Below are 25,603 nucleotides of genomic sequence, written 5' to 3'. Positions count from 1 at the left end.
CCCTTGCCAGATACTCCAGTCCAAGAAGAAGTCTACATTAATGGTGTGCAGAATTCTTATTGCATGAGAGCCCCAGAGGAATGACAGTGGTTCCCTATCCCTTCCTCATATCCGTATTCTTGCCAAGAGTGAAGATACATGCTTCTGGTAGGTGCAGTCACCCCCACCCCCAAATCCAGACCCAAGGGCAGACAGACGTAGCGTCCCAAACCTGCGTTTTTGTGCAACCCATCACTCTTCCTTTTAGAGCAGGGTGGGTCGTCTGCTCCTCACGTGGTGTGGATATCTCAGTTGTTTAGTCTCCCAGCAGCAACCCTGGAGTCTATAAAGTAGTGGAGGGAAGGGGAAGTGGGGAGGGGAGTGGAAAGGCAGAGCCAGAACCATAGATTTCAGAGTCCACCCCTTCTGAGCCCTGCCCAGCTTCATCCCTCCCTGTGGTCTGGACCCACCCTGCCTTGCAGATTGCATCAGGGAGCTACTTACCCCCATTAAAACTGGGAGGGCCAGGGAGGGAGGAAATGGGCTAGGGTGTGTTGGGAATGTTTTAGCTAATGCAGGGAGTGCTTTTTAAAAGGCAGGTAGAAATTTTTTTCTTTATAGATCAATTAAAAACCCTTCTTAAAATTAGCCCCTGGGAAGGTGTGTCGGTGGACTCTGGGTTTTTTTTTTTTTTTTTTTTTTTTTTTTTTTTTTTTTTTTTTTTTTTTTATGTCCCTGACTCTGCACGTCCTTCCCTAGCAGAAAACTTTAAGAAATTCCTTTCAGGGTTGACCAGTGTTTTTAAATGTCAGGTAGTGACTGAGGAGGGGGAGTTTGCCTGGGAGTTGAAGTACCAACTCTAGGGAGGGTCCCCAGGGCCTTAGAGCCTGCTGGCAGCAGGAGCCTGAAGAGGGGCATCTCATCAGAGCCAGGCAGATGGTGTTCACCTGCTCGGGACACACTCCCTGGTGCCCGGGCCCTTGGAGCTGCTGAGATAATAACAGACAGCTGCCAGCGCTGGACCCAGATCTGCGGGCATTCAAAGGCGAAGAAGTGTGCAGGGAGAAGGAGCTTACCCGGGGCCTCCCACCCGCCAAATCCTGCTTTTGTTTTGAGAGTTGTGAGCCCCTCCTTCCCCGCACCAACATCCGAGCAACAAGAGTGTTTTAATGGAGGACAGTTCTGTTTTGGAAACGACAAGAAAGCTCCTTGTCAAGTGTGACCTGGCCTTTCCTTTGTCTTGCCTCCTTTCTTTGTGTGCGTCTGCAATGGGTTTTGTTCTAAGGGGCAAAGGAGTTGGACATGGATTTGGTGTGTTCCTGGGGTTTTTCTTTCTCTTTCCTTTTTTGGCAGCCGCTAAAGCTTTTGGTTATTTCTGAGTGCGGGACAATTGGGGAGTTGGGGATGCGAGAGCACTGAGCGACTGAGTGGTGTCAGCAACAGCAAGTGGCAAAGAAGCCAACTTTCTGACTGCTGGGAGATTTCTCCGTCCATTGTATATGTGCGTGAAGGACAAAAAATTTCTCATGGCCTCGAGTCCTAATAGGGACATTTACCCAAAAATCCCCAGAAGGCAAGACTGGCTGTTTGCAGCCCAGTGCTCTGCCCTCCAGCTGTACTGGGAAGAACTGGTATTGCCCAGTTATTATGGTAACCTCCTTCGCCATCACCAAGTAGGTCTGTGCTGGCCAAGGTTGCTTGGATCTGGCTCCATCCAGTATGGTGGCAGTGGGGGGCAGTGGGGGACAGTGGAGTCTGGTAGATATGTTATGTGTTAGTTCCCCCAGAGCAGGGCTCAGGATAAGACTACGGTCAGCTCAGTAGAAGACTGACATTAATAAGATTACAGAATCAGCTCAGTCGTCGTAATTGCTCCAGCCAGAGGGTTCCGATTGCTTACCTGTGCCGGCACCTCTGACAGTTGTCCTCTGTCCACAGAGCAGTGTTCTGTGTGTGCTCCTTAGGGCTTGTCAGAAGAGTATTATATCTCTGTCTCTACTTACTCCAAGCTAGTGAGATTTGTATAATCCCCCAGCAGAAATCATCTTTTCTTGTGGGTTTTTGAGTATCTGTAGGTTCGAGACCATCCAGGGCTACATAGTAACACTCTGTCTCCAAAAAACAAAACAAAACTGTATCTTAGTTTTCAAAACTGTTTGAGTACCTGACTTCCTAGAAGTCAAAGCCTCCGTACTCTTCTTTCTACTTTAATTATGGACTTCTCTGGTGAGACTTTTGGCTCTTTCTGGATGGAGATGATCTTGAAAATGTCATCTAATTATTCTACAAATACACAGAGAGACACACCCAGTGTGCGTGTGTGAGCGTGTGTGTACACAGTGCGATCTGATGACAGCAGTAGGCCTAGGCTTCAGCTGGGGAGCAGCCAGAGTGCTGTTTGATCTTTGTCTTTTAGAACCGCAAGGTTGAAGGTAAGGTCAGGAGTGATTGGTGGTCCTAGCAGAAAACACAGAAGGGATAGGAGGCAGTGTCAGGCGGTGCCAGCTACCTCTGTGTGGCTGTGTTCCCCGTTCTGTGAGATGGTTCTTATAAAACATTCTTGGTTTGGGTTGGCACAGGGAGCTGAGCACACAACAGTGCTTAACACATACAAGCAACTAGTGACTGATTGTCACACAATACCAGAGGCAGTCCTTGAGAAGTGTCAGGGTCCTACCTCCCACCACAGATTCCCTACTCAAATCGGAGATGACCTAGGTAAGAATGGGGCTGGAGAGGTGGCTCGGCAGTGGAGAACACTGACTGTTCTTCCAGAGGACTCGGGCTCGGTTCACGGCAGTCATAACTGACACCCTTAACAGACATACACACAGGCAAAACACCAATGCCAAGTAGAAATAAATGTGAAGTTGGCCTCACATGAAGCGATGCCGTGGCTCTGGTTGTCGTTGTCATCCTCATCGTTTTAAGCCTCTATTTATCAGGCTGTTTTCACACAATTCAGCACTTGCTAATTACGAGCCTGGCCTGGCCAAAAACTCTGTGCTTGTTTGAACTTGCAGCCTTCCAGGCCTAGAGGTGGATGTGCTCTTTAACACCAGCTGGAGCTTATCGGAACCAAAGTGTGTGTTATCGTATTCCTCCCGTTTTTACATAGCCAGTGCGTCGTGCCTACTCTGTGGGCTCTGTGCAAGCACAGCTCGGTTCTCTGTGAACCGAGAGGGGTGGATGACTCGAGGAACTATGAAATGAGCCAAGATGCTGCCAGTCTGGCTAGAAGGATGTGGCAGGTAGAAGAGGAACCCCATTTGTAAGGGTAAAAACTTGAGGGGGTACTGCGGTATACATATAGCAGTCCCCTGGGGGCATGGGTCAGTATATTTGCACATAGGAAGGATGGTGGGCCATCATGGGAGAAGGCAGTCATGTGTGCCCTGTGACTGCCCAGGAAGGGAACTTTCTGCTCTCCTGATTTGTCTCCATCCAGAGATGGAGCTAAGCTGGAAACAGGAAACCTGAGCCCCAGGGATGCGATCTAGGCAAGGACTGTATCCCCTGAAAATGTGGAGAGGGAGCAGTTACCACTGAAGCAAAAGAAACTCACGGCTGGCTTTTTAACCTCTGCTCCTGCTGTGGCCCCAGGTGGAAGGCATCTTTCCTTCTCAGTTGAGAAACAGTGTGAACCGTGGTGAGACATGGTACCAACAGTCAGGAGACTGAGCTAGGGGAATCTCAGATTTGAGACCAGCCTGGGCTATATAGTGAGACTGTCTTAAAGCAACAAAGGGACAGAACAGTCCAGAATCCCCTGAGTTCACACATTCACAGTGATGGAGGCACTATTGTGTTCCCGCTCTCTCACTGTCTCTCTGGAGCCCCACCTCTTCCCTCTGTCACACACCCCAGTCCCTTTGTCCCACCTGGCCAGTGTCTTTACATCTTCTAGATATATTTTGCACTTCATGAGTAGTCCATGTTTCAAGTGCTTGTGATGAGGGCTTCCAAGAAGTAATGGTAGAACAGGAAATAAAGGAACAAGATTTGCCAAGTGAGTGGCAGGCCTGTTTGGGGCTGTTTGACTTCACACCTTGGGTGAATGACTACTCTCTCTGCACTTGACTGTCTATATATTTCAGAGTGGTCACAGAGCTGATTTTTGCAAAGGTTTGCAGAACCTTCACATATTGGAGCATTCGGTACTGAGAAATCTGAGTAGCTTCGTATGTGTGGGGCACTGTCAGGCTTCCTGGGCGGTGACTCTAGAGTGGCATAAGGGGTTGTCCACATAGGGACAGGCTACAACAGGAACATGACCTGAGCAGCAGTCAGGAGAGCTACCCGGTGAGGGAATCCCCACCTAAGCTCTTCTTTGGTCTCATGCTCCCAAAGCCCTCTGGGACAGCACCAGCACCCTGTGGCTCCTGTTAGCTCGCCCTTTGTCCTGTGTGATTAGCGTGGTGTACCTCACTCTTGTCTCTAATTGTGTGGTACAGTGTGTACCTTATTATATCGGTATAATACGGTTAGCTTGGCAGTTACCGTGTTCACTAATTGTTCCGTGTCTTTATCTTGTCTTTCCTCGCTGCTCCTTCTGAGAAGCAAGTACTGTTTCTGTGACCCTGATCTCTGCCCAGGACCCAGTCTCTAGGGTGTAGCTGGGCACCTCAGGGCCCCGGTCCAAGTTCTATATTGGCCAGGTGGATTTGATCTGTGGCTTCTGTTTCATTACAAGCATGGTCTTTGAGGCCCCTTCAACCCTGCTGTTTTCTAGTGTAGTGACTATACTTGCTGGTTGGAGCTCTGTGTTCTTGGAGTAGCCGGGCCATGGCTCCTTTGTTCCACAAGTGTGGCTACTAAAACTGAGTGTTGGGAAGCTCCTGCGAAATAGATAATCAAGACACAGCCTCCTCATTATGCGTAGTCGGGAGCTACATTTACCCAGGTATTTGAATACATTTTGCACAGTCCTACCTGTGTTAAGTACTCAAGTACCCCAGTGAGCAAAGTGTAGGTTCCTCTGGTCCTAGTCTCAGACTCCGAGTTTGAGGAAAAGGTGAATGTGTATTCTCTAGGAGTGTGTCCTCTCACACCTGACACACTGGGGAGAACAGCAGGCATAAAAGATGGGCCTGTACCTCTGGTCTCCGAGTCTGAGACTCCAGAGAGGACGCACAAAGTCTGTGTGTCCACTCCAGGCAGCAGCAGAAAGCTGAGGTGTTGGTTTATAATCTTGCCGTTGCATATATTATTTGGGGAGAGGCTGTGCAGGATTTTAAATTTTAACCAGATGAAGGCAATACCATGGGTGTCTGGAAGCAGGACAGCCCTGGGAGCATGTGGCTGGGTCACCCCTCATAATTATACCTCTGTGGGGAAGGCCCCAGAACCTAGGATGCTGGTGGGCGGGGGATGCCTGGCTTCCCATCTGCTCAGCCCCACTTGGCTTGGGATGGATTAGTTCTGTTTGGGTTAGAGCTTATTGTTGTATGTGCTTTTCAGCCCCCTCCTGTGTTTTCTCCCTCACCCAGATGCCTGCCTGCGGCCAGGAGCCATAGTAGCAAAGAAGGTCCCAGTATGGGTGGGAGAATTGTGAAGTAGCCATTATCCAAACAAGGGAAGGCGACACTCAAATTTGCATTCTTTTGGGCCTCCAGGAGCTATTGTAGCTGGACTGTGAAGAGAGGTGTCAGGACCCCACAGGAGTTAAAGGTGAAGCTGAGGGGAATAGTGTGACCTATATGAATGAGCCCTGGCAGGCTCACAGTGCCCCACAGGTTGGTTTGTGCCCTAGACCAATGGCGATGTGGCTGCCTATGCTCTGTGGCTTCCTTTCACACGACGTTTGTGAGTGGGCTCTAATTCTTTCTGGCCAGATGGTCCCAAGCAAAGCTTCTATTGAAGAGAACCGTTGGCACAAAACTATTATTTTGGGCACCGTGACAGGCTGAGGAGACTGGACATGGTCTGCCCCTGACCTCAGTTAGTTAGTGATCTCCCAGCCTCTGTTTTCCCAGTCTGTCAAGTGGAAAAACTCATTCATGCCCTGCAGAGTTCATGAAAAGCAAAAGTGGGTAACGTGGAAGTGACTCAGTGACCCCTTGTCGGGCGCTGGTGTTCCCAGAGGCCTAAGGCTGCCGCTTCTGGACTGCCATGCCTGTTGCCTTGGGTCGTTGAGAGTGTTAGTGGATGCCATTTGATTTCCTGAAAGGGTTCAGGAAGTAGGGGATAGCAGCTCTGCTTTAATAACGAAATGTGGTCTCTGACTCCTACTAAGCTGCCAGTCTCCCAAGAGTGGACACTGTTGGAGAAAGCAGACACAACAGTGATGGCTTGTCCCTCCTGAAGTTTGTAGTCTACGTAGAGAGACTCAAAATTTCACACATGTGGAACAATTAGAGAAAAATAACAGATGGTGTCTGATCAGATGTCACCGCTCTCTGAAGCTCTCCCAGACTGCCCCACCCTGAAGGAGAAATAATCCTTCCTTTTCTCTGGTATCTTGGTGCCCAGAACAGGCCTGTGCAACACTGTATTGCATCGGTTGTAATTGGCCATTTGTGCAACAGCAAATGTTTACCGAGAACCTCCGCATGCCAGGGACCTCCTTGGGCCTTCCTCGTGTCCTTGCTGGCACCTGTGCTGGGCCCAGAGCAGAGTTAACTTAGGACTTTCCACTCTTGGGTCTGTAGCTCCCCCAAACAGCTCTTTAAAGGCTGCCCCAAGACCTCCAAGGAAGACAGCCCTCTCCTGAGCAGCTTTCCTTGGGGCAGGCAAGTTGAGAGTAATCTTTGGAGACGTGTGGCCAGCCTGGAGTAACTAAGGAAGGTTCTGGCCAACCTCTAGTGCAGCACTATTAACTAGGGTGATAGTTGCCCTTAAATCCCCTCGAGGCTCCCTCCCCTCCCCTCCCCTCCTCTCCCCTCATCTGCTTGCCTGCCTGCCTGCCTGCCTGTCTATTTTGAGACCGTGTTACACTAGTCCAGGCTAGCCAGCTTTGTCTCAAACTTCCAAGTGTTGGTGTGAGCCGGTTGGATGAGCTCCTTCTGGTATTGAGTTCTGAGATTTTGTTGTTGCTGCTGCAGGAGCAAATAAATACTCTAATGTGCTAGACTCATAGCACAGTGATAGAGATGTGGAAGTTGCTGTTTGCTTCTTAGGATGTCATGGTCTTGAGCAGGGGTTCTCAACCTAGGAGTCTCAACTCCTTTGGGAGTCCCATATCAGTTATCCTGCATATCAGATACTTACACTATGATTCATAACAATAACAATTACAGTTAGGAAGTATCAATGAAGTAATTTTATGGTTGGGGTCACCACAACATGAGGAACATGTATTAAAGGGTTTTAGCATTAGGAAGGTTAGAACCACTGTTCTGGAGGGTGAGACGGCCTCAGCTGTCTGTATGAGGGGACCTTGTCACTAATCCCTGAGAGTTCTGAGAGAAGGTCTGCCTGCCTTCCCCCACAGGGCCGCCTAGCAAGACTGCATTATGTGTGAGCCTGAGAAGGGCATGCGGGTGGATTCCTGAGAGGGCAGAGTGTGGAAGAACTTGAGGATGACAGGCTATGGATCAAATCAAGGGCCCCCGTGAACATTTTCAACTCAGCCAAAAAAAGTTCAGACCGAGCTCAGTGAAGACCAGGTCATAGATGCTGGCCGAGCTAATAGGGTGCGGTGAGGAGTGACCACAGCCCCTCAAACATCAGACTCTTTCCTAATAAAATTAATGTTCTTGGGCCCAAGAGGGTGGGCTTAGGGATGATCATAAGCAGTCCACATTTGCTGTGTATTAAAAACGAAGAAGCTACCTCTCTCCAAGTCTCCCAAAGGATGGCATTGTGCTAGAATTGCAGACAGCCTGGAGGGGGTATGAGCATGTATGTCTCCTGCTGTGGGTCTTAATTTCCCTTTTGGTGAAAATGGCAGGGGTAGGGATATTGGACCAATGGAGAGGTGTGTTTGTACACCCCCATGACTGCCACCTTTGTTTCCAGGGGTTGGCGGCTCAAGCGGTGTAGGGCAGGGTGCTCCCTTCCTGGCAAGTGAAGTGGAAAATGTCAGTGTCTTGCAGTGAGTCCCAGTGTGTGTGTGTGTGTGTGTACTTGGCTGGGCGTGCCTCCAACATCTCCCTCTGACAAGCACGTCTGCTGGCCTGACTGGGAACCTGCATGGAGTTCTCCCCTTATAAAATGCTATTTTTCTTATACTTATCCACAATACCAAGCACAACTCCCTCAGCAGCCCCCAGTGCCCCCCAGTCACACCTAGGCAGGTGTGTGTGTGTGTGTGTGTGTGTGTGTGTGTGTGTTATTTTGGACCCGCTGCAGAGTTTATCACTGCTCCCAAGTTATTTTCTTAAGATATATTTAGACAAAGTGAGATAATCGAGAAGTAGGCCACGTGTATTTGCACAGGGATGTTTGCACACGTCAGCTGTGGTGTTTCTAAAGCCGATGTCCAGGAGCTGGGCCGTCCTCACCCTTTCTAATACAGTTGGAGAGAGAATCTGTAGCCTTCCTCCCACCCCTCTTGGAGGGGAATGTGTGGGCAGGGACAGTGGTTGGCGAGCCTTCTCTTTTGGAGATGAAATGCAGCTGGTTGTCCTCCGGCACGCCCACTGCTGCCTCCTCCTGCAGAAAGAAGTAGACACTCAAGGCCACAGAGAGAATGGGTGGGAGGGGCAGTTGCTGTGAGTCTGAATCTGCCAGGAAGAGCAGCCACCTCCTGGGTAGCTTAGATTTCAGGATTGTGCCCTGTAAGACATGAGTAAACTTACTCTGTGGTTTGCATTTATTAAAGTCTCAGGGACAGCACCAGCCCCCCTGCGTTGTACCCCTGACAGAAAGCCTCCATCCTTTCTCTGTAGATTTACTACCTCTTGAGTTTGAGTGTGTGCTGTCTTAAGCGGTGAGCTAGAAGGACCGGATGGTACTCTTCTGTATTAAACCCAGGACCTCCACCTACATGATGGAGGCAGCATTGATGAGATTAGAAAGCTGAACCAAAAGGTCAATTAAATCTGAGGCTGTACCTGTTTGGGCAGCTGTCTAAGCCCCAGCCTGCACTCAGAGGCATGCAGTAGTCGTCAGAGAGCCTGGCCAGTGGAAGCAGCAAGGGCTCAAGAGCTAAAAAGCCTCACTATCTACACCAATAGAAAGAGAGACTTGGAGTCAGGGAGAGGGGAGATGTGATAGGACATCTGGTCCAGGAGCTCTCAAAGCCATGGCCGTGCATCCTCACTGCATGCAGCCTTGCAGCATGAGCATCAGTTAACTGTAAAGGTCCCCTGGGAATTTAATGTGAGCATTCTGATGTAGGGCTTACAACAGGAACTAGGTAAGTGTGTGTGTGTGTGTGTGTGTGTGTGTGTGTGTGTCCTGTAGACATTAGTTTCTGTCCTGCCCGGTCCTGCATCCATTCAATCCCAAAGAAATAGACGGACGGTTATATTATTTATAAACTGACCTCTTAGCTCAGGCTTACTCTTATTATTAACTAGTTCTTACTACTTAAATCAACCCATAGTTCTTGTCTGTGATTAGCCATGTGGCTTGGTACCTTTTCTCAGTAAGGCATTTTTATCTTGCTTTCTGTGCATCTGACTGGTGACTGATTCTCTGTCTTTCCTCTTCCCAGAATTCTCTTAGTCTGGTCTCCCTGCCTACACTTCCTGCCTGGCTACTGGCCAATCAGCATTTTATTAAACTAATACAAGTGACAAGTCTTTACAGTGTTCACTATCCCATGGGAGTGGAGGGGATAGGAGGGCCTTGGGAACACTCTTCCTTAGGTTTTCACTGGAGAGGTATCAAGAGCAAGCCAGGAAGAAAATTCTATCCTCTCTTACCTGTGAACGTGTACAGGACTTCGAACTGGCCTGGTCACTGCTGGCAAGATGGGCTGGTAGAAAGTAAAGGAGCAGAATCACCCATCTCCACAGCTTGTTGAGGAATGAATGGCTATCTGCAGTGTCGGCCTCAGAACGCGGAGTTCTGCCACATGAAAGCTGGGAAGCTTTGGGGACAGGGCTGGGAGCACTATAGTTCCACTCTGCAGAGCATCAGAGAACAGGTGTACAGATGGCGTATCCCCGTGGAGGACCTGACTGATACACCGCAGGCCTCTTTCTTGGAATCCTTACCAGTCCTGTGGTGCAGCCAGGGATTATAACCCGCTTTTTAGAGCCAGCCAAGGCGCAGACATCTTGGGAAAACCCGTTCTAGATCTTTCCTGCCCTTGACTCGATATGCAGGCCAAGGGGATCCTCCTGTTACATAGCTCTGGATTGAGTTGTCCAGGATTAATTAAAAATTCCTGTCTTTCATGGAGACCTTGGCGGTGAGTAGAATTAGACAAAAATTGAAGGAAAACAACCCACATTAGGGCAGGTTTTGCCTCAGATTAGGGAGCTTGGTCATCTGTCAAGGCTGGAACGGCTGTCCTGAGTTCCAGCTTTCACAGTGGAGCAGACCCGGGATTCAAGTTTGGATTGCTCTAACAGCCACAGTATAACAGAGAAAAAAGAATAATGCCATGTCTGCCTCTCCTGACCTGGGGCTTATGAAAGTCTGTTCTTTGAAGTTACATCTTTAAGAAGAATAAGGAAAGAGAGAGACCTTTCCCAAAATGGCTAGACTGAACTTTGTTCAGAAGGGTCTTCTACCTTGGTTAGCACAGGGAGTGGCCAGACAGGGTACACGTCCTTGGTCATTTGATGTTTAGTGACAATGTAGCAAACATTGGGGCCTGCTTTGCCATTTCGGAACCAGCTCTAGGAAATGCTAAGGCATTATATGTAGGAGTCTCATATAGAGTTGAAACTGCTCAGTGCCCAGGGCAGGCTAAGAGATTCATTGGCATGGCAGAGAAGTGGACATTCCAAGTAAAGACCTTGGCATTTGCAAAAGTTGGTCACTAGCAGGATGTCCTTGTGGTTACAAGTGCTGGAATGAGAAGAGGATGGGATAGGAGGAGGGAGGTGATGATTAGTTCACAGTCATCTCTTCTCGATCTGCTTCTCAGCGCCCTACATCACAGGGCGCATCTCAGGCTAGGGCCAACTGCCTTCCTCTAGTAACTGAGCAGCAGAGGCAGCAGAGCTACCCCGAGTTCAGTGTCCTCCCACTGGGCCTCCCAGGAAGGGGACACAGGTGGAAATCAGCATGGCCTAGTGTTGAATTCTAGTTTGTAATCCTACTAAGGCTTCCTTGTTCTTCTTCTGCCCTGGAAAGCAAGGTGTTTAAAGTGCAGGTGTTGATGGATACTGGGAATTCCTTCTGGGAAGATGGAAGGGGAGGGAGTGGGAGAGCTTGTGGAGCAGAGAATGTGACAGTAGTGGCTCCTAGGGAGGGGTCTGAGAACTGGACAGCAGAGTAGGGAGCGAGCTAGAGAGTCCCGCCTCCCCTCCCTGTAAGCTCCATCGTGACTAGGCCTGTGGCGATGTCTGGTGGAGTAGTTCTCCTGAGTTAGCTCACAGCTTTCTCTGATGTTGTCTCTTGTATTCTGTGGCTTGGTCGGTGTTCCCAGGCTTGGCAGAGGACTCCCCTGCAGTGGACCATATTATCTAGGATGCAGAGGGAACATCTCAGTGGGCCTCTGCCCAGTCATTGTCCTCAGCTCTATCTAGGCCCAGGAGCACTCTCTGTCTGCCATTCCCAAGCAGTTTGCAGCTTTTCTTGATCCATGTCCAAGTCCTGTGTGAAAGTGACCCTTTGGGCCAGTGAAGCAGAAGGTTCTCAATTGAGAACCCCAGGGCCTTGAAATTGTCTGAGAATAAACAGCCATCTTTGCTTTGCCAAGCTGGGCAAGAGTAGGAGAGACAGATAGGTCTCAGCAGTCTCCAGAGAACCAGGTTCCTTTCTACACCTGGTCTGCGTGAAGCCTGGCCCACCCTTCTGAAGTGGGAATGACAACGGGAGGTAAGTTCCTTGAAGTCACCCCACTCTTCTCACTGCCTCTGTCCTCCTTGGATATATACAAGTACTTCCTGGGACAATTGACGAAGTTGTCTTGCGGGGGAGATTCACCAATGGTCTTTGCTGTATGGCATGACCAGTGACTCTCAGATACGTGGTTTACCTAAGTCATTTGGTAGCAAGGGTTCTGCAGTAGCAACAGTAGCATCCAGGGTTCTCAGTTTCCAAAGCTGGGTTTGCCTGGGAACAATGTGTCCTGAGGTATGTGGGGCTGTGTGCATGTGTGCGCACGCATGTGTGCATGTTTGTGTGTGTACATGTTGAGGCCACTGGTTGTATGGATGTGGCCTGGTGGTAAATTAGAGGAAGATTAGACCTTGTGGATGTGGTAACTATTTTTGAAAGGCAGAATTTCTGCAGAAATTTTTTCACTCAAATGATATTTACTGAGACAGCATCTTCTCTGTGCTGTGCACACCACGCCTGCCCCATCCCTGAGAAGACAGCTGGCTAATTTAATAAGGAGTTTACAGTCAGGTGTGGCGGGTGCTGTGATGAGGAGCACACAGGATGAAGGGGCAGCTAGGCTGAGGAAAGGACAGCATTCCAGAGAGGGGACCAGACTTGCACAGGTGGTTGATCGACACATCAGATGCAAGAGAGGCTTTTGGCACCAGGATCAGGTCCTAAAGTGTGTAGCAACCCATTCTTTGCCAAATGGAACTTAGGATGTGATTTGTTGGGCCTTGGTGAAGATCTTCTTAAGACTTTTTTTTTTGTGCTATCAGCATCTTAGTGTGGACGGAAGAACACAGGGTGGTTCTCCTCTTTGGAAGAATCTAGGTTTGAGTCAGATTTCCAAGTCAGAGAACTCATGGTTCCCTTAAGAAGTCTTAACTGGCCACCTCCAGCCTTTCTAGGCCAGGACTCCTGGCTTGTCCTTTGAGCAGGTCTCACTAGCATTGCATCAGTGTGTGGACCCTTTGTTATAACAGCAAGAAAACACCATTGGTGTGTCGGGTCCAAATCCTGGTGGTTAGACAAGGTAGCATTCCTCCAAGATTCTCCCAAAAGGGGCCAATACCCTTATCACTAGCAGAAAGGCCAAAGGCTGTCTTTGGTGCCCATTAGCATACCAAAGTGCACGCTGGCATCCTGGGCTGTGCGCTCTCTCTGGACTCTCGTCTCTTTTCTCTTCCTCTCTTGCTTTCCTCGTCTCTCTCCTATAATGACAGGTCCAGTCTTCTGGCCCTGCTCAGTCTACTCCTTCTCTCTGCAGTCGACTCTTCAGATGCCTGTATGGTTCTCTCCCTTACATCTACAATAAAAACCTCCACAGAACCATATCTTGGAGCAGTCATGTCTTCAGTTTACACATGGTAGATCTGGCATATCCACAGAGAACTTGAATGATGGCCTTTGGGCCAGGGCTGTATCCAGACTGAAACAAGAAGTAAACTGGTGGTTTGTGGTAGGTGCAGACCCGTCCACACCCTCTGAGCCTCCTGAAAGCTGGCCAGGGCCAGCTCTGCTCTAGAATTCTGCTCAACAACTGATTACTGCAGAGACAGAACTTGAGACATGTGGGGTGTTTGGCTTCCAGGAAAACCAGGTACCAGAGCTGTTGCATACAGACGCGCGCGCGCGCGCACACACACGCGCGCACACACACACACACACACACACACACACACACGAATTACTAGCATTGCTCTCTCTCCTCAGCACCAGTCCTTCCGGTGTGTTTGGAGCCCTGAGTGGTTAGGGTGACAGGACTAGTCAGTCTCTTTGGTCCTCCCAGTGTTGGATCTGAGAGGGCTCCCTCACAGCTTGAGTGCTCACACAGCAGGCGGGAACTGAGCCATGTGGTGTGTGTTGATGGTGTGATGTTCTTGGCAGCAGGACTGAGCTCTGGAATCTTATCACTTGATGTGACCTCAGGGCTTGCCCCTTAGCCCTTCACCCTGTAAACCAAGAGCTTTAGTCTCTGAGACGGCTGGAGTGCCCTTTTTCTTGGTCCCCCGCCTGTTTCTGTCAGTTCCCACGGAGCTGAGCTGCAGGTCTTGGGCTCTTTCATGTCAGTCTGAAGATAGGATAGAGAGGAAGAAATGTAGACTTTGAAGTCAGATATACCAGGTTTGAGTCCTAGACTGCTACTTCCTGGCCTGCCATGCAGCCTGGGGCAGGTCAGCTCTCTGAGCTTTAGCTTCTTTCTGTAACACAGGGAAGATAATACCTCAGCTGTAGGACTGTTGAGAGGATCAGAGATAAGCACATAAAAGGCCAGGCATTAGGAGGTACCTGCTAACACGTCAACTGTTGCTGTCCTGTGTGTCACCTCCAGGGGAGTAGGCCCATCTACAGGCTCCTCCTTTTTCAGCTTGGTTTCCTCTGCCCTCCTGCTCTGTTGACAGCGGTGTCTGGTGGTTGCTCAGGAACTGGTTTCAGTCTCCAGACAAGGCTCTCCACTTTGCGTGTCTCTGCCTGTGCAGGAGGCAGGCTGGCACCTCACTTTCCCCCGGGAGGGCCATCTGTACTGCCTTTCACCTGGCGTCTGGGCTGGAGGGCTACTAGAGTGGACTGTGGCAGGCACTGTGAGTGCCCAGCTCCTCATGGTGATGTTTGCTCCAATTTCCTTTGCATTGTGACCTACATCATTCTTTATTTGCTAAACCCTCTGAGCAGGCAGCAGTAATAAATCAATTAATGACTCCGATGAATCGTTTAATGGCTGACAAAATAACAGTAAAGCCAACAGCTTGCATCTCTCCAGCAGTACCAAAGGACGCTGGTTGACACAGGGTGGGGGATGAAACAGAGACTGTTAGCAAAATTAGCCCAATTAGTAGTGCTTTAAAGGCTTAGGAGTCATCTGCTCAGCTCTGAGCTCGCAAGTGGGGAGTGGGCCGTGTGCTAGGGATGGCTGTATGAGCCACGGTGGGCGGCTCCTCATAGCTCCCCCAAGGCCCGGCAAGGAAGCCCGAGAATTCCAGTCCACTCTTCTATGCAGAAGAGAACACAGTGGGTTCGAGTCGTGTATCCCTTCCCTGCCAAGTGTTAGCTTCTTGGCTTTGATATCAGGGACCCCAGTGAACTTTTCAGGCTGTGCGCAGTCATCCTGTCTCAGCAGAGGACGAGGAAAAGTGACTCTGAACCCACTAAATTGAGTGCCAGCTTAGGAGGTGTGGGCTCCCATCCTTGAAAGGCATGTGGAGGACTTTGACTTGAGTAATTCCTTTGAAACTTAAAGCAAAAAGTTCCTAGAGACAAAGACTTCTGTTCGCTGTGCACCTTAGTCCCTGCAGGATTAAGTTGTCATTGGAACTGAGCGTGTATGCGGGTCCATGCCAGGGAATTTTCCACTCTGCAGGAGCAACTGCCAGCCTTCTTGTTAAAGAGCTGTCACTGGTCTACTATGACATGTTTGTGGTTGTAAGTAGCTCTTTAAGACAGCAGGCCGTGTGTGCATGTATGTATGTGTGTCTTTCTCATGGCGTAAGCCATCATTTTTAGAAGAAAGCGATCACTGTACCAAGAGCATGCTCTTGATCTCCTGCCTGGTGCTCATCCAGGGCCACTGTTCTCCCTCAACCTCCCCAGCCTTGTGTACACTGACACGCCGAGCCTCACATGGTACAGCCCACATCGTGGGCTTGAGAGAGTTGTCTGCTCACAGAGGAGGGCACCCTGGCCAGGCTCCAAGGCACAACCAGGCAGCTTTAGCAACTTGGGACTCCACATCTTACCCGTGAGGCACCCTTTGATCCAGTTCCTAGAATAGCCTGGTGCTTCCTAGGATGGGTGGATCGGCCTGTGGTATGATGGCCTCTTCTCTCAGCCTGGGGAAGCCACTTCTTGTCTTTTGAAAAGGACTAGCGAGCTTTTCCTTCATCTTTCTTTCCTTTTTTTTCTTCCCACTTTCCTAGGGTGGCCACTTCTTCAGAGCCGAGGCCTTATCTTCTTTCCCTTCAATGCCTATCCCCACCCGGGCACTCCCACCCACACTGTGGTGTGTGTCTGTGGTCCCAGCTACTTCGTGGCTGAGGCAGGAGGATTTCTTGAGTTCAGGAATAGGAATTCAAGGCCAGCCTAGGCAACATAGTGAGATCCTTGACTTACAAATGAACAAATAGAAACTCGAGAATTAGGCCTGTTCGTTGCTGTCTGCTTCTGTATCAGCTGCCAGTTGCTTAACACCTGCGTTGTCCATCTAGCAAGTGCCTTACCTGATAGTCCCCGCATGGCCCAACAGTTTCTGTTCTCTGCGTGTGACCATGAAGAGCCAAGCAAAGGCAGTGTGAGATGTCCAGGTATTTCCAGTTCCTGGTGAGCCAGGGATTAGAATTTAAATACAGGCCTCTGTTTCCAGGCAGTCTGGGAGGAGAAAAGCTGGGATTTACTAAGACCAGGCACCATGGTTTTAACCCAGTCAGGCCTCTCTCAGGGTAGCGCCCATCCTGAGCTGCACACCCTCAGACGGACCTCGGGAGTCTGAATTTTCCGTGCAGCAACAGAGCACTAAAGGTCAAGTGCAGGGGTGAACGGTTGTTCTGGACCTGGTCAGGAAGCCTCCCATGCTGGGGAAGAGAAAGGGAGCCCATGCCCACCTCTCTCTGGAATGGATGCTGGGTATACAGAGTGGAGATTCACCCCGGGAAGACACAGCGGAAGTCCAGTGCCGGGAGAGAGGGTTAAGATGTCAGCAGTTAATCTCTTGCTGGTATCTCCTGCATCTTTGAGTCCTGCTGTCCTGTAAGGCCCTGGCTCAAGTGCCACCTCTTCCATAAAGCCTCCCTGATCCCCCTAATCCCTGTCTCAGCGCCTGCCTGGAGTACCTTTCCGGGTCCCTCAGATATCTGTCACCACATCTCACTTGTCTTCCAGAGCTGCGGGGCAAACCGCACCCTGTCACCTCCTGGGCTAGCTGGTCGCCAGAGTGATTCCTGAGTACCCCTGATGTTTACAGACCCCACGGCCCTCTTACCTTCTTATCGCCTCAGATATCCTTTCCTTCCCAGGCAGGCCAGTGGTCAGTTAGGTGCACAGACCCTTCGGAGGGATCTTAACTCTCCTTAACATACAAACACTGTCTTACTCCCTACTTCTTTCTTGGCAAGTGGCACTTTGAAATAGTTGGCAGAGGGGGCCAAGTAGAAGGTCAGCCTCCTTGGGAATGTTCAGAACACACAGGTGACCTCAGTCACAGAATGAATTGTGATTATTGGATGCTTTAATGATCTGTCTGCAGTTTCTTCTCACGAGCCAAAAAGTACACAGCTTCTCTTAGGAGCCGCAGGGGCTGCTGGAAAAGACTGGTGCATGGGTTTCCTGAACCTGAGACCGGAAGTACAGGGACAAAAATTAGACCTCGTTATTAGTTGTATCACCTTCAGACTCAGTTTCCTTACAGATTAAGCCGGAAATGACAGCTTCCTCAAATGTTGGGGCATAAATGCTGCACTCATCCCTCTCCTGGTTTATGGGATCAGAATGAAAAGGTGCTCACTTCTCTGGCTGCTCTTGAGTTAATCCTGGCACCAAGAGGGTAGGCCTTGGTCAAAGGAGCAGAGGTGTTGGATCTACCTCCCTTGTGCTCAGCGTCCCGACTGTGACTGCTGTGTCACCTCTCACTGGGCTGGCAGAGCCTCATCCGCCTTGTGTGCCAGGTGCTCATGGTGTGGAGGCCTGTCCAAGGCTCATACTGGGTGGTCTGTGGCCGGAGCTAAGCTTTGATTTGAGGACCCTTGTTCAGGGTTGTTCTCGCGTTAATCCCCAGGACACGCTAGGTGGTTGTGGGTGATGCAGCCATCCTCTTTAGCTCTGTGACCAGTGAGCAGCCCGTTACCCCTGGCCATCCTCTCTAAGGCAACCAGTTCTGGGACATAGATCGAGGAAACTGTGTAGCCTGAGAGTTCTGTTGCTGGACCTGAAGCTATTCTGTGGTCCTGAGCAGATGTGTTCACCCTCCTCCCTCATGATAGTCTCCTGGAACTTTTTACTCTAGTTGGTTTTGTGTCTTCATGAGATCAGCTCTTCATTTTCTGAGCCGCACAAGTAGAACTCGTGTTCCACTAAAACTCACTGTCCTATGGTCTGTGTGGGAGACTAAGGGACCACCCCCATTGCATGTCTGCTTCACTCCCCACTCCTCCGGCCTTGGCTTTCTGTGGGATGACGGCATTCTCTCCATCCTTTGGATTCCCACGGTGCATCTTCAGCCTCTTGGTACTGCTAGGCTGCACCAGGCTGCACCAGGCTACCCCAGGCTACCCCAGGACTCTGCACAGACTCTTGTACTGATTTGCTAGGAACATCATGGATCTTCAGCTCTCCCCAGGGGGCATTTCTGCCAGGACCACACCTACCTTTGTTGCTTTGATTTCCCTGGCCACATCCATGATACACCTCCTGCCCCCTGCCGGCTTGGGCCCTCTGCCACGTGGCCTGGCTTGAGTTTCAGTCCAGGAAGGCTTGCAGTTGGTGGTTTCACACGTGGCCGTACTGCTGCATGCCAAGGCCTGAGTGTTGGGCAGGGCAAGGAGGGTGGAATTTGTAGAACAAAGTACTATTTTTGCATCCTTGTAAATCGGTCAGGAGTAGTTGGCTGGCCTAGGAGAGTCCAGGGTTCATCTGACCACTAATAAAAATAAACAAATCTTTTTCTTTTATGGGGGGCAAGCACTCTACAGCATGCACATGGAGGTCAGAGGATAGTTTGCGAGTATTGGAGATTGATCTCAGGTCATCAGGCTTGCCAACCAGCACCTTTACCTGTTGAACCGTCTTAACAACCCATGAATATTTGACTTTATTCCTTTTTTTCCCCTGGATCTTCCTGGGCACAGATGTAAGAATCTGTGTATTCGTGTGTGTGTGTGTGTGTGTGTGTGTGTGTGTGTATGTGTGTGTATTTGTAGGCATGTATGTGCGTGGGTGCTTGTGCATTCATGTTTTCTCCTTTGTTCATATGCCCATGCTAGAATTGGTGCTGGAAATGGGTCTAGAGCCTGTATGCCAGAGCTCAGAGACACACAGATCTCTGGGTGCTCTGTAGTGAGGGAAGGTTGCCACTTGGTTCTGTGTGCTGTGCTGTTTTCTGGCCCCCTCTTCCCATTGTATGTGTACCAGGATGGGCAGTTCTTAAGGAAAGGTGGTGGTGCATGCTTTTAATCCCAGCACTTGGAAGGCAGAAATAATCAGATCTCTGTGAGTTCAAGACCAGAGTTCCAGGACAGCCAGAGCTACACAGAGAAACCCTGTTGTAGGGGAATGACGGGGGAAGGAGAAAACAAAGGAAATGATAACCCTTCATGAGAAGGGACCCGAGTCCAGTGTATGAGATCCTGGCCGTTTAGATCTAGCATACTTTCTGCTTTGATTCATGTGTGCCTGTTGCATCCTAGGCAGCTCTGCAGTCTGCTATGCTGTAGGTCTAGAGAATGGCCAGTGTTTGAGCTATTGAGAAAACTCAAACGAGATACTTTGTTGAGTGCCTTAATGGAACTCTCAGTGCTCGAAACCACGGGGAGAGGCCAATTCTTAGCAATCCTGAAAGGTCTGGCTCCAAGGTGGTCAGATTTGGGCAGGCCTTTGAATAATAGAGCAATCATTTATTGAACACTTGCTGTATGCCACACCTTGTGCTGGTTCTTGGGCATAAGTAGACAGACCCTGTGGTTAAGGTGTGGGAGGATGGGGGTGGGCCAGATGTGGACAGGGTCCCCTGGGTGAGCTCCCCCCTAATCGCTTAGCATTTGCCTCTTGGCACCAGTTGCTGCTTTTCTGCCCTCTTAAGTCTCCATTCCAGATCCAGCTGAAACACTGCAGAGCTCCTCAGTTTATCCGCTGGAGTAGGCTTTACATGAAAAAGTCATCTCCTGGCTTCCTGCCCCTAAGGCCGCATGGTTGTCATGGCTGTCTTCCATTGGAGGACTGTGAAATACTGCAAGTTACCACCCACCTAATTAGGACCATAGTTGCCCGGGTCTCTTACCCATCCCTAATCCCCGGAACCATTCCCCTCCCTTCCTGATTTCATGAAAGTAAAACAGCAGTGTACTCACAGGTTCAGTCTTTCATTTAAAAGTTTGCCCCTCTCCATTGTAACAAATACCTTAATATGTAAAAAGTCCAATGCCCAAATAACAAGAATTTGAATGTTTCTCTATGAAAGTAGAACCATAGTTGTCAGAGTAAGTCACTTTATAATGTGGTAGTCCAGAGTGTTAGTCAAGATACCAAGGAAAGGAAAGAAGTACCTTCTGGGAGGGATAAGAAGGGGCTGCATTCGTGAACTAGAAGGTGACTGATGGGGAATGTCAGGCTCTGAGTCTCAGTGGCATTGGGAGGAAGTGGTCAGGTGTACCTGGAAAGACAGGAGGGTGGCCCAGATCTGTGACTTTCTCAAGGTAGGACTTTGGCATCTCAGCCTCAGCTCTGCACATGTGAGCACGGAGGCAGGCATGTCTGGCCACACAAACAGGTTGGACAGATTGTTGGAAGGTGACCAGGTAGGGCATCCAATGTCTGCCCACCCCAGGGAGACGTTTGTTGAGGCAGATGTACCAGGACAGCAGCATTCAGCAAGCAATGCCCATCTCCTATTGTATAACCCACACTCTTCTCAGGAGTCATTTGGTACCCAGTGAGGGTCAGAGCACACACATCCTTCTGACCTGGGCATTTTCTTACTGGATATTTATTGACCTGCTCTGTGCAACGAGCCAGCAATTTGGAGAGGGTACCACTGTTTGTGAGTTGGTCTCCCTGCTTGTTAGAACAGCTGGTAGAAAGGCAAGGTATGGTTCAACAATAGACACTGTGTTGGTCTACTGTGTTTTTATTCCACCCCCCTCTGGTGTACCTAAAGGTAGGCATTGCCCCCCCCCCCATTTTAGAGAAGAAGCAGTGGGGGCCCTGAGTCCATGGCTTGCCCAGTGACTAACACCTCTGCAGGACTTTTCATAGGAAGTGGCCTTTGAGGAGGAAGGGTCTGTTTAGAGCAGGCGCCAAAGGCTCTGTGTATGGTTGCATGCTTGCTACTGACCTCCTGTTCTGTCTCCACAGAGTGCAGCAGCTGCCCCAAGCCCTGTGCTTGGCAACATTCCCCCCAATGATGGGATGCCCGGAGGCCCCATCCCGCCAGGTTTCTTTCAGGTATGTGCTGGCCTGGGGCCCTGTGCTGGGCAGGTGGGAGGAGAGGAGGGCAGGGGAAAGCAGCTCGGTTTGCCATGGTTTAAATACAGTTGCTTTGTGCTGGTTGAGGCCCTGCACCTCATCTCATCCACTTCTCCAAAAGCTGCAGAAGGGAAGAAAGAGATGGGAATGTGCCTACCTCCAGGCGGGCTATGGCAGTGCCCTTCTGCCCACTCCGGTGTGGGGGAGGTCAGTGCTTCCAGGCCAGTGTGGAGCTTTCTTTTGACAAAAGGCGTATTCTTTGTCTTCCCCTTTTAATGAGTAAACCGTCCTCTGTTTCTGTTGTGTTGCCGCTGTCATCGTCACTGTTTACCTTTCCTGTCCAGACTACAAACCTTAGGTGTAACTAGAAAGCTAGGGACCCCCAGCAGGCTCAGCATCCTTTTGCTGGTTAACCACTAATTTTCCCCCCAAGTGTGAACACAGAAGCACCTGGCAGTATTTGTGCCCGCACTCTGCCCACCACAGGCAGGAACGGGTCCCACGCGGGATGGAAGCCCCACCTTCTCTACAACACACTGTTGGTCTTTCTGGTGGGGTGTGGTTATGGGATGTGTGAAGTCACTTGTCTTGTTTTGTCAGGGTAGGGTGTGGCCATCCCCCCTCCTCTACACCTCCCTCTACACCTCCTTTTTCATTCTCTCCCTTCCCTTCTGGTACTTGGTCCTCCTCCGCCAAGCCGAGGCTGGGAAGTGGCTGCCCCGCCCGTGGGACTGTGAGAAAGAGACGTTCCTAGTGGAGCTCTTGATTGCGACATCGTCCATTCTTTCAAGCCTGTCCTCACTAAGTTGGAGAAGGTCCTGGTTGTTCATGCTTCTGAAGGGTTGGGTCTCCCAGACAGGGTTGTGTTGACAGCTCTTAATGGAAAGCCCAAGAATTCAGAGTTAGACCAGAGGGCCCTGTGCACAGTGCATGATGGAAGCATTGGAGTCGTGAGCAAAGACAAGGCCGACACCCCGTGGAATCATTAGGGCTCCTCTCTTTCCTGTACCTTGGCTAGGAGACACTTCACTTTGCAAGCTTGCACATTTTAGTTCCTGGTAAATCTGGGGAGAGGAAGGCTAGAGCACATACTAAGAAGATCAGTGAAACTGGCTTACTCTTTAAAGCAGAAGCAGCGGGCTGCTCGTCAGATTGGCATTGAGAAGACAGAGATACAGGGACGACAGTTCAGGCCATCAGATGGCCACATGAGTATCTGTGTTCCCAGCATGCCACTAGAACTAGGGCCTTGACCAAGGTATGGAGACAGGAGCTGCTTCAGAAGTCTTGGGGTAAGACTGCAGACTTGAGGAGAGGCTGAGAGACAGTAAGAGCTTAAAGCCCCCTGGGGCCTGTTGACCCAAGAAAGGCCAGAGCTGTACCAGAGGGGAGACACTGATCCAGCCAGCTTCTCTACTTTGTCCTGCTCAGTGGGAATTTTTCTCTGGTTCATGTATCTCTGCACACGGTGTCACAGAAGCCCTGACGCAGGGAAAGCATGGCTTCCCTGCCTGGTGGACAGAACCCACCCCCATATCTCAGCCACTCGTGTCTCTGTCCTGAGTTTTCTCGGGAGTTTTTAGCTCCCAGGTTCCCGCTGCAGGCTCTGTAGTGAGAAGTGGAGAGTAGCTAACTGTGGGTTTTTGTTTTTAAACAAATTAGGTACTTTTTAAAGTTTATTTTATGTGTATGAATATTTTGCCTGCATATCTATATGTAAACCATGTATGTACCTGATGCCAGTGGAGGTCAGAGCAGTGCTGGATCCCCTAGAACTGGAGTTATGGATAGTTATGAACCACCATGTGAGTACTGAAAATTTAACCTGCGATCTCTGCGAGAGCAACAAGTGCTCTTAACTGCTGAGCCATCTCTCTAGTTCTGCCAGTTGTATTTTTAAAAATAGGCCGTTGACTTCTATTTTGGCCTGAGCCTAGGACAAGGAATGGGTCTGTTGATATGTGGGCAGCTCCCAGCTTCCTGCTTTGCTAAAATCTTCCATGGTTAAGTTCTAATTCCACTCATACTTTGTGGGCCCTCCCCTATGACGTTTGGGGGTGTGTGGTCAGAAAGCCAAACTGGTTCCTGCCCTTATTTAGCCACTACCAGCCACTGTTAAACAGAGGTATCTTTTAGATTCTTGCCTTGAGGTCATCTCTTTTCCTCAGGCAAGGTGCACTGCCAGGGGTTGGCTGGGCCATTCAGGATGGTTCTGGAGCCTTGCTTCTCTGCTTTCTCACTGACTGTGAGCAGTTTGTGTTTTTATTCCCCAGCACCATTCTCCTTCCTTGAGATGAAGGGAGGTAGGGCAGCCCAGGCACTCAGCGTGGTGCTTGCTGTCTTTGATGCTGACCACTTGGCCTGGGCCCCTGCATAGAGAAAGGGCATCTCTTTGTAAAGGAGGAAGTCAACAGCCCATTTCCGGAACAGATCAGCTCTCGACAGGAATGTTAGCGATTGATTGCCACCCTTTACTGTCTTCAGGCAGCCACTCTGATATTGGAAGGGAGATAGAGGTGATATCAGGGGTTTTATCTGTTGTCAACAATTGTACTTCTCTTCTTGGCTATAGCCTAGGCAGGTGGCTGTGCTGCAAGAGGGCTGTGTCTTGGAAGGCCAGCACGGGTGGCCAGGCCAGCTTTGTCCTGCCCCTGTCCTGCAGTATCATACAACTTCTTCAAGTCAAAACCACAACACTAGTTTGTCTTAAATTTAGAAACCAGTAGGGGCTCCACAGTGGTAAGGAGGAGACAGCTGACTACTGCCTACAGAGGCTCACAGAATATCACAGAATATCATTGTGGCCTCCAACCACAATGCAGAAAGCCACTCATGGAGTTAGAAGGTTGGGCCAACAGTGCAGGAGATACCCTGTTTGTTTTCTCCCCTTCGGGTCTAAGTTTCTGAGATGGGCCGTGCCTATCCAGTCCTCTGGAGTGGTGTGAGACATGTCTGGTCATTCGGTTACTGACCCAGTCACACTTTATGGTTGGAGAGACTGTTGGGGTTCTTGGAGGCCTTGAGTTTAGCCAGGGTAGATGAATTCTCTGTTCTTACTATTAAGAAGAAAAAGCCCAAACTTGGACAGTCACAGTACATGACGGTGCTAGCGAGGGACACAGTACGTATTTGAACCGAATTTATTTGAGGGGTCCATGGTATAGAACAGAAGCCTAGCCAGCCCTGAAGTGCTAGACCTGGAATTCTGACAAGGCACAGTCTGACCAAGAGCCAGCTTGGGCATTCAGGACTGGCGCTCTGGAGAAATGCGCTTGCTGAGTGGCCTTGGGCCAGTGCTTCATTGCTGGCCTCTAGTTTTTCCCATCAGTAGATGGTGCAGGCTGGACTAGATAGTCTTCCAGCTCTGGTCTTCTGCTGCGAACCCAGATGGATTTTAGATAATCAAGCTGTGACTCAGGCTATACATCTGACAAGCAGGTTGGCCTTGACTAGATCCCACAGTTCTAGACTCAGCACTGGACAGTTAGAGGAGAACAGGGGTCATAGAGCTGAGCACTGGGTACAGACTGTTTCCGTTCTTGTTTTGTTTTTAAATTCCAGTAATTGTTTTCAGTTGTGTTTTTAAGTATGCAATTTAGTTTTGTTTTGCTCAGTGATTCTGCCAAGGAGGCAAGGATGGGTGGGAGAGGGAAACTTAGAAAAAAGGTGAAGGGCTGCCCCACGCTGTCAGTAAGGCTTGTACTAGAGTCCAACCTCTGGCTTCCTGGTTACCCATATACCCTTTCCTTCCTCAGGCCACCAAAGTCCAAGTGTAGGAAGGACTATGCCTGTTGTCTTGAAAAAGTCACACATAAATTTCCAGCCAGTATCCAGATGGAGTTGCCCCAGGAGCCCAATGGCAATGTTCAGTATGACAGAGGACCAGTGAGAGTGTGGTATAATTCTATATGCTAGTCCAGTCTTGTTGTTCATAGATGTGGGCGTGGGAACTGGTACCATGGGAGTCCAGCAAAGGTCACAGAGATAAAAAGTTGTGTGTTCTGTGGATCAGTCCTGGGCTAGCAGAGGGAGCCAACTCCTTATATCCAAAGCTCAGCTGGGAGAGACAGTAAAGTTTCCCCCCACCCCCAAACCCGTTCCTCAAGGGAGGCCTCCTTCCTACCTCATTCCTTATTTCCCAATGCCCCATAGGACCTGCCTAACCTGTCACCCTGTGACCCGTCCAAGGACAATGTCACTAGGAGGAAACACTGTACACCTCCTGGAAAACAGATAAATAAGCAGATAGAAGGAAGAGATCCTCAACCCAACCCTTCCTCCTGCAGACTCAGCTGCGGTCTCCCCCGAGAGACGCAGCCTCATGAGGGCTCTGCTGGTTGCTGATATCCTGCCAAATGGTAGAGACAACCTTGTCTTGTGAGGCTCCAGCCTCAGATACTAAGTCCTTGAGGGAATAGAGAGACGCTAATACAGAGCTTTGTAGGGAAGGCAATTCTACCATCTGCAGTTTTATGGCTAGCAGTGAGCTGCTTGATGGTGGTGGTAGTAAGCAATCAGAGATGGCCGTCGGAGCCTTGCATAGTGGTGTGTTTCTAGGGGGTCAAAG

At 50.0% G+C, this 25,603-nt stretch overlaps 1 protein-coding gene across 3 annotated transcripts in view; it reads left to right on the top strand.

Moving 5' to 3' along the window:
* Ssbp3 (single stranded DNA binding protein 3) overlaps nt 1–25,603 on the top strand; it is a 140,987-nt gene that overhangs the window by 80,477 nt on the left and 34,907 nt on the right. For all 3 annotated transcript variants that reach the window (XM_041651920.1, XM_041651918.1, XM_041651919.1), the window contains exon 5: nt 20,926–21,015. In XM_041651920.1, the coding sequence (XP_041507854.1) occupies nt 20,926–21,015 (90 nt within the window). The remainder of the gene's footprint in view (nt 1–20,925; nt 21,016–25,603) is intronic.

This window comes from Microtus oregoni, unplaced genomic scaffold (genome assembly GCF_018167655.1).
Source record: "Microtus oregoni isolate MIOR12 unplaced genomic scaffold, Mior012 000005F_ref0000423, whole genome shotgun sequence".
Taxonomy (NCBI): Eukaryota; Metazoa; Chordata; class Mammalia; order Rodentia; family Cricetidae; genus Microtus; species Microtus oregoni.
This window is presented reverse-complemented; position numbering and strand designations above follow the sequence as displayed.